General features: G+C 41.4%; 1 protein-coding gene across 1 annotated transcript in view; it reads right to left on the bottom strand.

Annotated features, from left to right (window-relative positions):
- pdlim2 (PDZ and LIM domain 2 (mystique)) overlaps window positions 1-16,236 on the bottom strand; it is a 36,356-nt gene that overhangs the window by 19,484 nt on the left and 636 nt on the right. Inside the window, exons 2-6 of the mRNA XM_068704071.1 lie at window positions 8,818-8,944; window positions 6,759-6,910; window positions 3,720-3,789; window positions 3,082-3,233; window positions 1,442-1,505 (exon numbers count right to left, since the gene is read on the bottom strand). Coding sequence (XP_068560172.1) covers window positions 1,442-1,505; window positions 3,082-3,233; window positions 3,720-3,789; window positions 6,759-6,910; window positions 8,818-8,910 — 531 coding nt within the window. The 5' untranslated portion in view covers window positions 8,911-8,944. The remainder of the gene's footprint in view (window positions 1-1,441; window positions 1,506-3,081; window positions 3,234-3,719; window positions 3,790-6,758; window positions 6,911-8,817; window positions 8,945-16,236) is intronic.

Here is a 16,236-nt window from a genome sequence, read left to right as displayed (position 1 = left end):
CATGTCAGTCTAATCTGCCTAAACAGCGAGCCAGTCAGAGAGCCGATTCATGTCCGCACACAAAGACATCCTCAAACCGTCCCTGTCCTAAAACAACTTGGAAGGAGACAACATGCCATGTGGCTTTGCAGTCACATCAAATTAGTTATTAGGAGTGACTCTGCTGTGCATTCCTAAAGACTATGTTTTGCTGGGACCCGATTCAATGGTGATCATGACTGACAGAAGCATTTTAGTTTGATAAAAGCACCACTTGGACAGCAATTACAACTGGTTCATCTTTCTCCCAGTGTGAAAGAGACCAAAACTACTCTGAGACTGGTGGCTTACATCAGAGGGTGGACACCGCTGTGAGCGACATGTGCACCTGAATTCCATTTAACATGTAAACAACATAAAGAATCCCAAACTCGAAGAAAAACTTCAAAATTAACTTTCTCAGCAAGCGGCCTCTTAGAAGGAACGCTTGAATGTTTTTAAGTTCAAACCTCTGCATATTTATCCAACTTTATGTAATGTCCAGTGCTATAAAAATGGTTGGAATTCCTTGTGCCATTACAAAAGGTCTTGCATGTTTTTTCCTTCTCTGTCATCTCACATGTTCTATCAGTGGGACCCATGCTTGGGACTGAGCATGTAGACATAGCTGAAATAACTCATGATGAACTTTCCCACAACATTTTCTCTCTTACTGAAGTCTTTCCAGACGCAGAGTCCCCCTTCTTGGCTTTGTTGTTGGAATGGTAAATAAGCACAGCATAGTTTAGATGCAGTCTCATGATAACCCCAAGTCTGTATTTGACCACATCTCATATTTTACTGCTAGTGATCCATTCAGACAAATAAAAGGTTTAGGCCATTGTTTTCATGGAAAGTGTTATTTTTCGCTTGGAGCAGGCTCTGAATGAAACAGCTCCAGACTGTTGTTCAGCTTAATGTCAGAAAATTTCAAAGACTGACCTTTGTAGTTTATCCACTCCCTGCTATAAAAATGTCAAACCCTCTCTGTGTCCGGCCTTTACTGTTAAGTCCACACATGCAGTACACTTGAGCTCACAATTCTTTTGCTGGGCATCTTCTCTGGCATCAGAGAGTAACAATTCAAGAGGAAAGGCTAAGAATTCAGACATGTTATTCTTGCAGACTGCGACAGTGCAGTGGAAATGAATACAGATCTCCAGACGAGAGTACAACACCCTTCAGCTGTACTGACCAAGTGAGCTGCAGCTACAGATGTGTGGCAGATTGACTTGAGGGACATTCAATATTTGTCTAAAAATGTGCATGTATTTGTTCAGTATATTATACTCTTCCAAGCCTATGATACCAAGGGGTGTACAGTTAATGACTAAACAAGCTAAGCTGAAAAGTCGCTTCAAAAGCAGCACTTACAAAAGGAATGAATTGAGAATTTGTCTGGTTTAAGAAAACAGAAACCAACCTGTGACAGCGGTCTGGACAGCCTGTGATTTTTCTCTTCTGGAGACCATGGACGCAGCAGGACACTGTAACAGAGAGACAACAGAGAGTCAACCATACATATGTGTGATTTTGGGGTAGGCAATATATAACATGAGACAGGCAAATCCCTCTGGGATTGTTTCAAATTGTTTATGTGGTGGTGAATTTATCCCTTTAACCCTCTGAACCCCACGACCTGCCAGCGGGTTTAAAAGGCATGTTTTCTTTTTTTTTTTAAATGATAAAAACAACCCCCACCAAAATTACACCATTTATCATAGCCAGAAACTGCATAACATAAGTTATTCCTTTTTTTCAAATTTCCAACTGTAAGAGAACAAATTATGTGCTTCTTTGGATGTATTGGGCTATTGTGGACAATTTTGCAGAATCAATAAGCAGGACAGACTCGCAATGTTGAATTTAACATGACTTGAATTAAGTACTTTAATTGTATAATATTTTGCTGTATTATCCCAAAACAGACATTCCTGTCTAGTCATTTAATTAATTAATAATTCGTAAAATTATTTTCCAAATGTACTGTATTCATAATCTATATACTGTATACTACACAATATTGTACAATGTAATAATTATTATATTATTAACAATTATTATACATTATATTAAATAGAATTATGGTACTGCAGGTTCCCCATGGGGCTCTGTACAAAGTCCTTTTTGATGTCACAGAATACTTTATTTTGAAGAACCACAGTTGTTTAGAATGAAATATAGCACAATTCCAAAAATGACTGCTGTATTGAAATAACAGATTGATGTACTGCATACATTTACTCATAAATCAATGGTCCATTATATAATATGAAGATAAAAGAACAATATAATAACACTTATAATTCTATTTATATTAAGTACAAGATTGAAATCAAGTAGTCTGGGCAGGAAGCTTCATCAATCCAGATAAGGGAGGATATCTAAGTTTTAACTGACCTACTAAAGTTGTCCACGAGAGTCAACAAATGGCCATGCACCGAGAGAGAGCGGCATGGTGAACGTTCCACATTCTGCCTTTTGTTAAAGTGAATGCAAACGTGGAATGTGATATCCTGTGCATATCCTTTGTTACTACAGTACAATCCCATGGTTCCACTTTCTGTCCGTTATGCCCAAACCTATTGACTCTGGGCCTGTTGTGGAGTCAAGAGAGCACTTGTTGCAACCCTTTGTCCACATATAAGCCTATTGAAGTAGTGAAAGGACAGGTTTCTGAAAAGAGACTCAACTGTCCATCTGAAATGTCAAGCTTAAAAAGCCCCAGGACTTTATCTTTTACCCTGTTCATGCTGAAAGACTGACTGTCTAAACTGTAATTTACAAGTAACCAGATCACATGCGAGTCTCCACACAGTATAATCCTTTGCTTTTGTTACAACATTGGTAAGCACGGTAACAATGCAGGAGTGGACAAGCTGACTGAAGGTTCACTATCTGTCCAACAAAGCCACTAATGGAGTTACACTTATGCTTTTTAAAGCAATTTATTTATGTAAAGTCCAAACTTCATGGTCCAGAGTGGATTCTTCATTAAAGGAAATGGCTGTTACCTGCCTCAGAAACCTGCTCATCATTAAATATGCATTGCAAGTGAGTTACCTCTTGTTCAGGGTCGGTGTCAGCCTCTCCCTCTTCCCATCTGGGCTGGAAAAAGGATCTGGGGAATAAGGTGCAGGGGACAGCGACGCAGGGCTGGAGATGGTGTACTCTTTGTAGTTCTGATTCTCATCTCTACTCACTATTACTGCCTCCTACAAAACATCACATCAGAGGAATGTTATTGCATTATCAGTTGAAAGTAACTTGATCTTTACTAATGCATTTTTGCCATACAAGTAGTGAAAGGCTTAAGTGAGAAGCATAACAGAGGTCTACAGACTTTGTACTCAGTATCACCACCATTTATTACAGGTGGTGCTTTGGGATTCATTACGATCTCAATAAAACACAGGAACAAGTACTAAATCACCACAACATCTTGTATTGCTTCCATCTTGAGGACAGTGAAATAAGCAGATATGTAATAAACAGATGTTTCATGCATGCATTAGTAGAAATCAAGCAGCATGCCCTGTGTAGTCAAGACAACACATTATCCACATAAAACAGGCACCGAGCAAGGCAGTGGATTAATAACAAATTTAAATGCTGCTCTGGACATCAACTTGCCATTTGATGGTCAGTATTAAAGACAAACTGTAGACAGATTAAAGCTCCTGTGAAGCTGCAACTCTGACCTGAAAGCGTCCAGTGAGCTGCTCAGGGGTGCTGATGCCGTTAGTCTGTCCAGGACTGGGAGGTTCAGGTCTTGAAAGACAGAAAACCACAGGGATCAAATGACTGTTAACACTGATAATATCTGACTACCCAAAGTTTAATTCTCCGTCTATGTAGCATGTGGGATAAAGTCGGATCTCATCACTGCTGAACTAAAAAAAGACAATCAACTCAGACAGTAAAGAAGTTCATGTTAATAAATAAGCAAGGTATTTAAAACTGGTTTAAGTGACATTCTGGACAAGCTGATGCACATGAAAGTATGTAATATGTTCAAGAACTTGCAAAAATAGTAATAAATCAATTTTCTAAGGGTCATAAGTCTGAACTTGCACAAACAAAAACCTAATTCTTGACATCCTTTATGTTAATATACTTGCATGCATTCATCAGTATGTTCCCCTGAATTTTAGAGATTACTGCAGGAGACCCTGTCCCCTTTTTTTAAATATTCTCCCGATGGATCTCATCTTTCTAGTCACTTTTGTTTTACTTTCTTAAATAGGAAACACATTCTGTAAGCAATTCCACCATTGAATTTGGAGGGGAAAATATGGCTATATGTGCCAATTCAAACACAAAGTGCCCCCCTGGCTACAGGGCCAGAGGCTGACTGGCTTTTGGTTGAGCCCGGGGTAATGAGTCACACAGGAAGGCCTGGATGCCTGTGGTAAATCACCCAGAAACACACCTCTCGTGACCTGGGCTCCACATACTGAGTAGAAGAGATGACAGGAAGACAAAAACTGATACAGCAGCTGTAAGACATTTCTTCCTGTAGAAGAGATATTAATGTGACAGGCCTGAAAAACTCATCGTTTTCAATTTGGAACTGCACGGCGGAAAAATGCTCTCCCTGTGCTTTAATAAAAGGAAGTGAGATGTATTAAAGTTCAGTGAACAGATCAGTGTCTTGTCTACTCTGTTTATACAAAAAATAACTATCTTCTGGTGAAAATGCTAACTGTGACTTTATATCACAGACATGCCAAACTGACAAATCAGCACGTGAAACCCTTTGCTGATACTAGCTGTGAACAGCTGTCATCGAGAAGACAAGCAGTTAAACTGCCTGAGGCAGATTCTTCAAACATGTGCATTGTAAGAATACCTCTCCCCATTATGACAATTAAAATATTCAAATCCACAAAAAGCAAAAGTTAGATACTTTGTGTCAAGCTGTGACCAGTGTTTAGGACGAGGCCAGCCACTACTTTATAGGACCGGGTATCGTTGGAAATATTCATACTTCTGTTGCTATGAGCTAATGTTGCCAAAGCGATACTTTTAGACACAATCAGATTTTTTGACAAAGTTTCAGATTTTTTAATAAGTAAACAAAACTGAATCTGACCAGAAATTTCAACACCAATTTTCAGTAACTTAATTACAGATTGCACTACACAGTTTGTTCTTAAACTAAACATACATTATTAATTAAATTATTATAAAATATATTTTGTCCTTATCTGAGGCTCTACGGATATCTTGATAAACAAATATGAGCCCTCTGAGGCAAATGTGATTTTGGGAAATATAAACTAAATTGACTTAACCCAACGTTCTATTGAGGTTCGATACTTAGACTAGCTGCTTTACCAATCAAGCTCAAACTCAAAGAAATGCGGTCAGGCTCGTATGGTATTTGCCGTTGCAGCAGTTTAACAGTAGGTGTTCTGAATCTTTGGTGATCAAATGAGATAATGATGCTAGCTGCAGGACGCACACACATATAGCAGTACATGCATGCATAGCATCTCAGTATCAAAGAGGAACCAGTATAGCTGTGTGGTAAAATTACATCCACGAGGCGCTCTGATGGCCAACTCCATTAGAGAGAGCAACAGTATCACAGAGAGACAACTGCTCTGGTCAACATGACATCATCTGCAGGGCATCAATGGACAATGAAGTCCAAACAAGTAGCCACGAACAAAGCCAGAGAAACGTTTTCAGGGTCAATGACAAGACAGTGATGCTGTAGTTGCTTTGTTATGTAAAAATAACCCCAGTTAGCAAAGTCTGGGATGAACATGTCGTTGGATGCACCAACATTAAACCACTGCCTCTGTAGACAGCAGCAGACATGCCTAAAAACTGCTGATGCCAGCTTCTTCCAGTGGTCAACATCATCCATGTGATGACAGTCAGTTGTTGCCAACCAGATGTTGAGCTGGAAAAAGGGAGGGCTCTCAACTAAGCAAAGAACAAATCAAACATTACAGATTTCTGCTACTCCATTACACACCTCTTGAGAGTTTATCTGAACGTAATTCAAATAGATAATCTGCTTGACGAGTGGTGTTAAAACAGGAGCCTGTGAGTACTTAACAGCCTTATTGCTGAAAATCGCTGACAGTTAACAGAGTGGGATTAAAGACATGACAGGACTACACAGTGGCATTGTCCTGGGCAGGCAAGAAGTAATGGTGTTGTTTCTGGCTTGGTAGGAGACATGAGGTCAGCAGGGAAAAATTCACTCACATGGACGTGGGACATCCAAGGAGGAAGTATGTGAAAGCACACGTGCGTGAGAGTGTGTGGGTGCATGTTTGTGTGTGCAGAGAGAAAGAGAGTTTTTGGGAGCAACAGTGACAATAAATGAGAATTTAGGGAGGACCTTTAATCAAAATGCCAGCCAACAGCAGTCCTGACTCAAAGGAAAACCTTTTAAGTAGCCAACTCCCCGTCATCTGAACAAGGTCTTGGCAAATCTCAAAACAGCGTTTATTACGAGGGAAGGGAACACTGTGGCTCTCGTACATGCTGGCATTTCCCCTGATTACAATCACTTGTTTTTGTTTGTACAGTGCCCGCATGACGTCAAAAACAATGTAAATAAAGATGGAAGCTGAGGCAACTGAGGTCTTGGCACAAATTAGGGATATTCATATGGGGAACGATGGGACTGTATGCATTTCATGTTTGTAAATCCAACACGCACAACCTAAAACCAGTAGGAAATTCTGTTGCTTTTGCAAATCTGCATTTCAGCGTACCTCTCCACCGCCAGCTGCAGCTGAGTCTTTGAGTTCTTGATCTTGTTCTGGGCCTCCACGTTCAGCATGTCGGCCGTGTTTTCCCCATTGATCTCCAAGATAATGTCACCAGGTTGCAGGTCAGCCTTCTCTGCCTTGCTGCCCCCGTTGACCTGTTGAACAAAAGAATGAGCTCCAGTTAGGTCCTACTGGCCCCAGGTCCTGCTCTGACCATTACACTTTATGGATGGCATCCATCTGGCGAGTACGGACAGTTCTGTATATTAAGACTGTGTGGACATTTTTTTCAGTGAATGACATTCAGCATTAACAAATGAGAAAAAGGTGTTGACGAATTGCCTCACGTGCTTTTAATGAACTCTTAATGCAACGGTCTCTCTACAACACATAACTTTCACAGTGAATACCATCCGACGCCACAGCGATTCACACACATGAATCGAGGCAGCGTCGGTCAACAGCGGACAGATTCATGACGCCCTCGGGGAGAAGTTATTAGTGTGACACTACTTGATGGTTTGACTGGGCCTGACCTTTGCAGCCAGCCTCACCGCATGTCAAAGCCAATGCTATACGACTACATCAGAGGGAATTCCACACTAATGGGCTGAAACACAACATCTACGCTACCGCTTTCAGCTCGGTTCCTTTGTCCCCGGCACACACACACACCCAAAGACGCAGGCTTACCAAAACAAAAAGGCGAAATGAAGAGGCTGATGCTGCTGCTGGTAAAACTTCAGAGTGGAAGTATGACATTTGCCACAAACCGTGTTCGCCTCACAATTAGAAACAGAGAGAGGCAATAAAACAAAGAATGCAAAACAAAACCAATAAAAGATCCAATCAGAGAGGATGAAAGACTCATTCTTACATCTCTAGAGGAAAATATAGATGCAAGTAGAGTGCCAGTCAACAGGCTGTTTGTCAGTTTAGCCAAGCAAGCGGGCAGAGGGGCAATGTCTGTGGGCCCACTCGAGAGGCAATTAAGCGTTGCTGTGGTGACCCACAATAGTGCGTGCCTTTTCTGATCAGGACACGCCTGGTTTCACATAAACTAAGAGCAGTTGGGGGTTCTTTTCCAGGGTCGGTGCCCGAGTGAAACGGAGGCAAGCTATCTTTCAGTTCAACAGGAATAAAAGAGGGCATCCATGTTGTCTCTGTGCCAAGTGCAAACCACTTCAGATGGGCCAACCCTGTGGTTGCTTAACTGCGAGGTGGAGGGAAGGACGGCGATAGGGTGAGACAAACCATTTCTTAAACTGGGTTTGCAAACCAATTTCAGTGATACAGTTTCTACCTCAGCAGGAATCCCCATCCCTTCAGAGAACCCGTTTGATATTTGAGACAAGCAAACATGCTGGTGTTGTTTACTGGTTAGCAGTAACAAAATCTGATTCATGATAGAAAAACAGGTCTTCTCATGAATATGTTGTCAAGGGGGGGGGGCAAACAATAAATGCTTTTGAAGTCAAAAGTCTGTGTGAAGCACTGGTACTCTGCCATGATTCAGCAATAATTTATCTTTTGTAGTGTCACTGGTAAAAACAGGCTGAGGTGGTGATGTAGCACCAGAATGTGCAGTGGGCAGAACTGGGTGTCTCTGGCATGCAGAAGGTTTCCTGTGTGCCGTCTGTTTACAGTGGTAACGTTTCCACTTCTTCTATTCCATCTCCCCTTTTTTTTTTGTTCAACTGTGAATGGGAACTTACTGATGCATGTTGTAATGCACGAGAGCTAGCAAAGAAACACAAACCAACACTCTCAGACTGCACTCTGGGATCAGGAGCCCCTCACCTCCCACCTCAACTTCCACTGTAACTGTAATCAGTGGTTTCCTTCTAATGTAATCTACTTCCATTCTATTCTAACGGGTTCAGTAGTCAAGGAAATAGGTACGAGGCAGCCCGCGGACACAAACAAAGACAAGAAAAGAGACCTAGTGAGGAGGAAGTTGACTTTGCGTGACATGCCATTACAGTCTGCGTTTTGACAAAAACAGAGGATATGATTTGATAAGGTGCGATGAGGTTCAGCAACAGGGCGGGTTGACGAGTACCTTTGATACTCGTATGGCCTTCTTGAAGTCCCTTCCTCCAAATATTCTGAAGCCCCATGGTGAAGGGCCGATAAGGTTCACTGTCAGCGCCATTTAGTGATCAGGTCTGCACACACTTGTCAAAACCCTGGAAAAAAGAGGGACACAGTGAGCATGAGAGTGAGTGAGTGAGTGAGTGAGTGAGTGAGTGAGTGAGTGAGTGAGTGTAACATAAATATATGCACGTCTAAATATGTTTCTGCTGGCCAGACTTAATATTAGATCCACAGGTGAAGACCGTGAACATTTGCATAATCCGCCTTTCATCTGCAGCAACACTTCACTTCCACAGGCCCAAGTCCCCTTGACATGGATTGTGCAACCACATCAAACAAGAATTGGAAGAATCTGAAACCAAAGACACATGACCAACATTGCTAAAGTGCCTGCAATGCCAAAGAGGTTCATTAAATCCAAATGCTCTTTCATGAAACGTGCAAACAAAAATGTCGTGCAAGCACACAAGGAGCTGAACGTTTTGTAGTGTTTCACTGTGACCATTGCGTTCAATGCATACAGTGGTGTAGTATGATATCCAACATATAGTATAGTCGCCCTTTCAGACTTGTTTATAAGAATGGGGGGGAGGGACACACACACACACACACACACACACACACACACACACACACACACACACACACACACACACACACACACACACACACACACACACACACACACACACACACACACACACACGGTTCGGCTTTGGACAGTAATGTATAGTCATTGCTTTCCACAAAGTCTGTTTTGAATTTCTAAAACTGTGAATTAAGTGTTTAAAATCAAATCGTTGGAGACGCCAAAGTATAGCGAAACCATGTGAGGGGTTTTCATTGTTCTATTCTGTTGAAGACAAGAGTCTTTAAGAGAGACTTAGGAAAAACAAATCATGCTGTAACATCATCCAGGGGGCTTTTCTGTTTTCCGATCAGGGACAAATCTCTTAATCTGAACATTATCTCGGGGTTGACAGTCAGCAATGTTAATTATTTGATTCCATCTCAAATCTGCACAGCTGCATGACAAGACAGACAAGGAACGGATCTCCCAGATATAGTTCTTTAAATTGTTGTTGAGGATTGAGCTTTAAAAATGTTACAGATTGCAAAATCATAATTGGTGATGACACTGTGTTGCGTGTTACCGTCTGTGGAAAATATTTTTTTCCCAGCAGATCTGAAACAGCTCATCTGTGTAGATGCACAAAAATAATTTGTATGAGTAAACAAATACTGTGTGCATACTGTGTGCTAAAAGCTCAAGGATCATTGGCTATCAAGCTTCATGTTGCTTGACTAACTGCTCAAAACACCTGCGTGTGTTTGAGCATTCCTGCCAACAAGCTAGTATGCGTCAATTCTCCTCCTCCCAAGTGTGACATGAATACGAAGACAAGAGTGATAACAAGGTACAAAAGGGTCCAAAACATGACACTGATGTTGGCATTAAATACATTCTCAATAAACTCATAACAGTTAAGCATCTGCCTCTGGATCCCGTCCTAGTTAACATTTACACCATCTTCTAGAATATGAATGGGCCTAAACTGGAGCAGAATGCGCTTTAAGACATTGAAATAGTCAGTGCTGATGATGCTTTTTGAATTGAGGATAACCTGCCATTTAATTGCCAGTTTACTCAGACTGCTCACAGCTGAAGATGAAGCTCGTCTGTTGTAGGACTGCATGTGGAGACACAAGAGCTCTGTGGCGTTCAGTGATGATGGGATGAGCACTTAGCGGTCCATAAACATCTCATCAACACCTGCACAATGCACGCATACACATGCAGCTGCTGTGTCTCAAACTGCATTTATTTTAGCTGAAGACATTAGTGCTACAAGTAATGTATAGGTGCACATGTAGACAATGACATAAGCTATTTTAAGTATAGACCACCCCGCTCTCTCTCAAAAAAAAAAAAAGGTCGACACCCAAACAATTTTAAATGATCTGTTGGTTAACTCACAACACACACAGGGCTTGGTGTTGCATCGACCTCTGAAAGTAAATGCAGAACTTACACCCAATAGTTGACGGTTGCTTTTTACAGAGACACAATGCAATGCTGGATTTGTTTTCCTAGTTATCAACATAACTGTACTGTCACTTTGACCTGTGGGTTTTATATTTATTGCTATCACCATAGTCATTGCTATTATTCTAAAGCTTAGAGAAAAGCAAAGTCACACAGGAGCATACAAACATTGAGCAGAATAGATAGTGTCAAGTAATTAAAGCCTTGCCATGTTTTTGCACCTCTGAATACATACTAGAAGTATATCGGTTAATCAAAAGGTTAATACCCGACAATCTCAAGACAAAGTGTTTTATACTCAAAAGTTCAGGTTGACCCAAAGCACTGCTTACCAGACAGAATATTGTGGCCAACACTGGAATGTAAATAATCTCACTCAATGTCTATAAATAAAGTGATAAGTCTGTGCGTTTCATAATAGAGTCTCTAAAAGACATGAGAAGCAAAACCTCTGGAAGTCACAGACCCAAGTATAAGTGGATCTAGGACATCAGCCACATTACTCCCCTAAATCCCTCCAAACACTGGCCCATTTCATGGGCTGCACATTCCACAAGTGTTTGGGACACCCAGTGCTGACCCAGTAAGCCATTAACAGTCTGGGCCAATTAGCAGGGTTACTGGGCTCACCAGCATTAGGTTCTCTTAAATGCGATGGCCTCCTCAACAACAGGGAGCAGCCGCCCCAAAGTTTCCCAGCCGCTGGGGGTGTCAATTAGTTCCATGAGCTTCTGCAGCTTCTCCTATAGAGCGGCCATTATCAACCGAGCACCCTGCTAATTCCCTGCGTAAACGTTGACTGTTAGCGTCATAAAAGCGCTCGTAGTGGATAATGTCAAAGTGAAAGGATGGTGAAAGTATGCGGCAGAGTGGACAAACAGCGGAGAAGAAGAACAACACACAGCGGTGGTGAGGATAAGTGGCACACTCATGGGCTGTGCTTAATTGGACACGGATTTTAAGACTGCACTGCTGCTCACATAAAACAAAGTGCTGAACATGAAAACTTGCCATCACACAAAAAGTACTGTTGGGTGGCTGCCAATTCACATAAGAGGTGAATTCTGTTCTGGTGACATCTCGCTGCCTTTGCGGCCATGCCAATCTGGCAGCGCAATTCAACAGACAAAGAGAGGAATTCTAGTCATGAAGTCATTTCTATTGTTCGCAGGTCAGCATCAGCCGCACAGCAGGAGGTCAGCCTGAGGAGAATAGAAGCTGGTACTAAAAGGTGCACATAGTAAAATACTCTCACCTCCGACTAACACAATGGACAGGTATACGACTTAACCTGCATTCCTACATACCAACAAACGGCACGGTGTCAGGTTTGACAGATTACAAGAAGCAGCATCTAAATTTCCTGGACAGGTTTATATGTTGGCTCATACACGCAGTTACGAGTTTAATCGGTACACCTAGCTCAAAATAATGTCGTCTAATATAACAAATCCTACATTGTATATTCAGTTTCGGTTAAGTGTTTTAAGGTTGTGTTGATTCAACTTTTTTTTTGTAATTTTGAAGGCTTTAGAAGGCCATGCTGTTGAAATGTATTATGAGAGGTGTTTCTACTAGTTTGTAGCTCTGAAACAATTAGGTTGATTAATCAATGGTCAATCACCAGAAACCAAACTATTTAGATGTTCAATTAATCGCTAGTATATTTTCACCCTAAGCTGCTAAACGTTGAGGATTTACTGCTTTTCTTGGTCTTATGATTAAATTAAATATCTTTAGAATTCAGACTGTTGGTCTGACAAAACAAGTAAATATCATCAACCTAGGCTTTGAATAGGTTTTTCACAATTTTCAGAGCCTAATATTTTGTCCACCCAATTTTATTATTAAGGGTTATGAGGTAATACACCTCCCCAAATTGGTATTTAAATGCGATTTCCCCTACGGCATCTAACAAAGTGTTTATGGCAGGTGAGCAGTGGACACTTGAGCTCTGAGGACCGCCTCCACCACTGAACTGGAGCAGAGGATCATTGTGCCTTAAAGAGCTGCTAAAGCTACTCATGTTTTATCACTGTGCTCCTTGTCATGTTGCATATAAAGCACACTTCAGTGTGGCAGGAGATATACAGGACCATAATGAGCTCAGATTCAGTTTCCTTAAGGGACATTCTCACCCTCTATGGGGGAAATCTAAGCCAGTCGTGTATACACTCTTTATGTTAACGACCTTTTGGCACTTGTCACATCTGAGAGATTGTCCCTACGGGCAAAAAAGGTAGTGGAGTAATGAAGGGGAAGAGCCGGCCTATCCGAATGTTGGATTCAAGGCTCATTGCTCCAACATGCAGAGAGCCCCAAGGGGTTTACATTTGCAAAAAGCTTTCAAAAATAAATGTTGTGCTCAGGGTGAAAACTAAATGATTGAAAGAACAGCACTGTATCAGATAACTAAATTGATTAGTGAAGCTAAAACAAACATGAGTGATATATTACTATTGATATATAATCCCAATTTTTTAAATATTGAATAAAGATGAAACAGTTCACCAATTACTGTAAGTTTAGGATATTAAAGTATATATGTACCGTACAGTATTGCAGGTACGAATGAGAAGAGACAAGCTATAAGCCTCAGTGTAACTCCCTGGTGGTCAGGGGCGGCTGGCTGATGTGCAATCTTTAATTTAGCATGTTTAAATAACCTAGCATACCCATAACAGGCAGTTACGAGTAGTATGGGCTGAACGAGCAAAACCTGCTGACACAAGTCTGAAACTGTGTTAAGGAATTATAATGACTCAAACCTGATGAGTCATTAACTTTGATCAGCATGTCATCACAACACAGTTATAGCAACCAGTTGTCATGTTGACCAGAATTGAAAAGTGAAAAAAAATGCGCAAGATGGAAAGAGCACACGGCCAACCAATAAATATGTGCATCGCAGGAAACCATTTCCATCACTATGTTTAGCCAATCCTCAGAATTAACACCTCATTCACTCAAAGGAATGTAACATTTGAAAAAGCAAGTTGCTACCATATGTACTGCAGTGGAAGTCAAATATTCATGAACTGAAAGGCATTAGATTAACTGTGAAGACTGCTGACTAAAGCTCTGCATAATAAAATATCTGGCAGCCAAACCTGGCCACCTATATCAACTCTTCACCTTCTTCCCTGAATCACTGGAGGTCTTAACTGAGACTGTTTTTCTTCTCCCTGACCCCAGGGCAGAAATCCCCTGGATTGAATGAACAAGCACTGTGTCTCCAACATGCCAATACTGAAAGAAACGGCTGATGAACATACCAGACGCAGTACATCCAACTGAAAGCTCAGGCTGAGCTGTGAAGCAAAGGCTCTCGCTGGTGGCCATACACACCAGCAGGAACTTTCCACAGCTCTTGTCAGTGATGCGGTCGTATGTTGACTCTGCCCTATGTGTCACGCACCGCACTGACAGGTCGGCACCTACCTGGACACACACACACACACACACACTGAATTTAAAAAGGAAAGGAATGCAAGAGCAAGCCTCTCCCTGGACTGAGTAGAGCGAAATAACATTCTGAGCATTCTCTAATCACACCCATTTGGTCAGATGTAGCTGCAGTCGCTAGGGAGATGAGAAAATAATATCAGACAACAAATGATGTCAAATAGGGTGTTGGTTAATGAGTTTCTGTACCGTCATATATATATATATATATATATAGTGTATTGATAAAAGTACATGTGTCATCAAAGTAATTATACACTTAGCCATACCTGTACTTTGAGTGGGTTACTCCCTTTACAGTTTTAAGGATGCATGCTCCCGTAGAGTTTCATGCTGTGACATAATCGTATCCTCTGCAGTATAAAAAGACAATTTCTAAGATTACCCATCATCCCTTTTACCAATTTGCTGTGGCTCTGCTACAGTGGACTGGATTGTGTCCATTGGGATGTACGCTTTGTATCAAGACAAGGACACTGTGGTGGTGGCTTCACTTATCTCCCCCTCTGCATCATCATCATCATCATCATCATCATCTGGAGATCATGTTACTGCTGTTCACACTGAACAGGCTCCACACTCTGCTACTTGGCAATCAGAGCAGTTCACCACATCCTCTGCATTCACAATCAGGCCCTCCTCACGAAAAACACACCAACCGCCACTTTGTTCGTTACTTGCACGCTCTTAAAATACACTGTTGCACCTCAGTGCATTCAGAAGCCTGTTAGACTACTGTGTGAGAAATATCCTCTGATCCCCAAAAACTTGTTGTTCCTATAAAGTTTGATGTAACGTGAAAGAATGAACAGTCAAATATCCTGTGGTGCCTCTGCTAAAACTGAAAACCACAGATTAAAAAACAAAACAACACTTTCATCATTTCAGACTTAACAGATTATACTAACTTCCTGCATAACTGTAAACATGTTCATCACAGAGGAAAGCTGTCCGTTATAGGCCTTGATCTAAAAGGAAAAAAAACACAACATGTTCCTTGCTTCGGTTAAAACCTCAATGCAGTTGTAAAACAAACAAATTCTTTCCTTGAGTTAGAAGGTAACCAGTTTTCCCTGTTTTCTTGAAAAGCCACCGCTTTGCTGGATCTAAAATTACAGTGGTCTGCTTTTGGTTCCTGGATGGCTTTAGGCCTATCCTATCAGAGTAACAGCACAGTTTTCTTCCAAAAAAAAAAGGAAAGCAGAAAGGAAAGTAACTATAAAGTGAGAGGAGGGTTTAGGTAGAGCATGCATCGTAACGGGGAAGGTACACAAAACAGCAGTTGGTGGGGGTTTGGAAAAATGAGGTTTCATTGGGAATGTTCTGGAGTACACATGAACTCTGTGCAACACCTCAAAGCGCTTTCCCACCTGCTCAACTCGCAACCAAGGTCCATTTGTTTCTTCTTGAGTGAGTGAACTGGAGGAACAGTCACGTCTAGACACTTCTAAGGGAAGAGAGAACAGTGTTTAACTTGAACTACAGTGGACCTGACTAATTCAGAGTCATCAGAGGGCCACTTTAGGAGAGAGAAGATAGCTGGTTCACCAGTTCAACTAATGCGACATAAATACGGACTTTAAAGATTCCTGAGGTTGCACAAAGTCACAGGGACTGCTTGATGTGCAAAAAAATAAAAAATCTTCCCTGCTCTCCTGAATACAGAGGCATTGACAGGGTGGAAGGTCTCCAGAACAAGGTGGAAACCTGCACTATGTGTGGGCTTAACATTTCCCCGTCAGTGAGACTGACTTTTACTTTCCACATTTATCACGCATCGTTAGCCAAAAAAAAGCTCACAGGCGAGTGATGCACACGTTAAGTGCGCATACTTGGCATCAGTCATAATTTAGCAATGCTTCACTGCATGCT

Source organism: Cebidichthys violaceus, unplaced genomic scaffold (genome assembly GCF_023349555.1).
Source record: "Cebidichthys violaceus isolate CVI_PGR_0920_01 unplaced genomic scaffold, fCebVio1.0.p SCAF_9, whole genome shotgun sequence".
Lineage (NCBI taxonomy): Eukaryota > Metazoa > Chordata > Actinopteri > Perciformes > Stichaeidae > Cebidichthys > Cebidichthys violaceus.
Note: the sequence above shows the minus strand (reverse complement) of the source record. Positions and strands in the feature narration are given on the sequence as shown.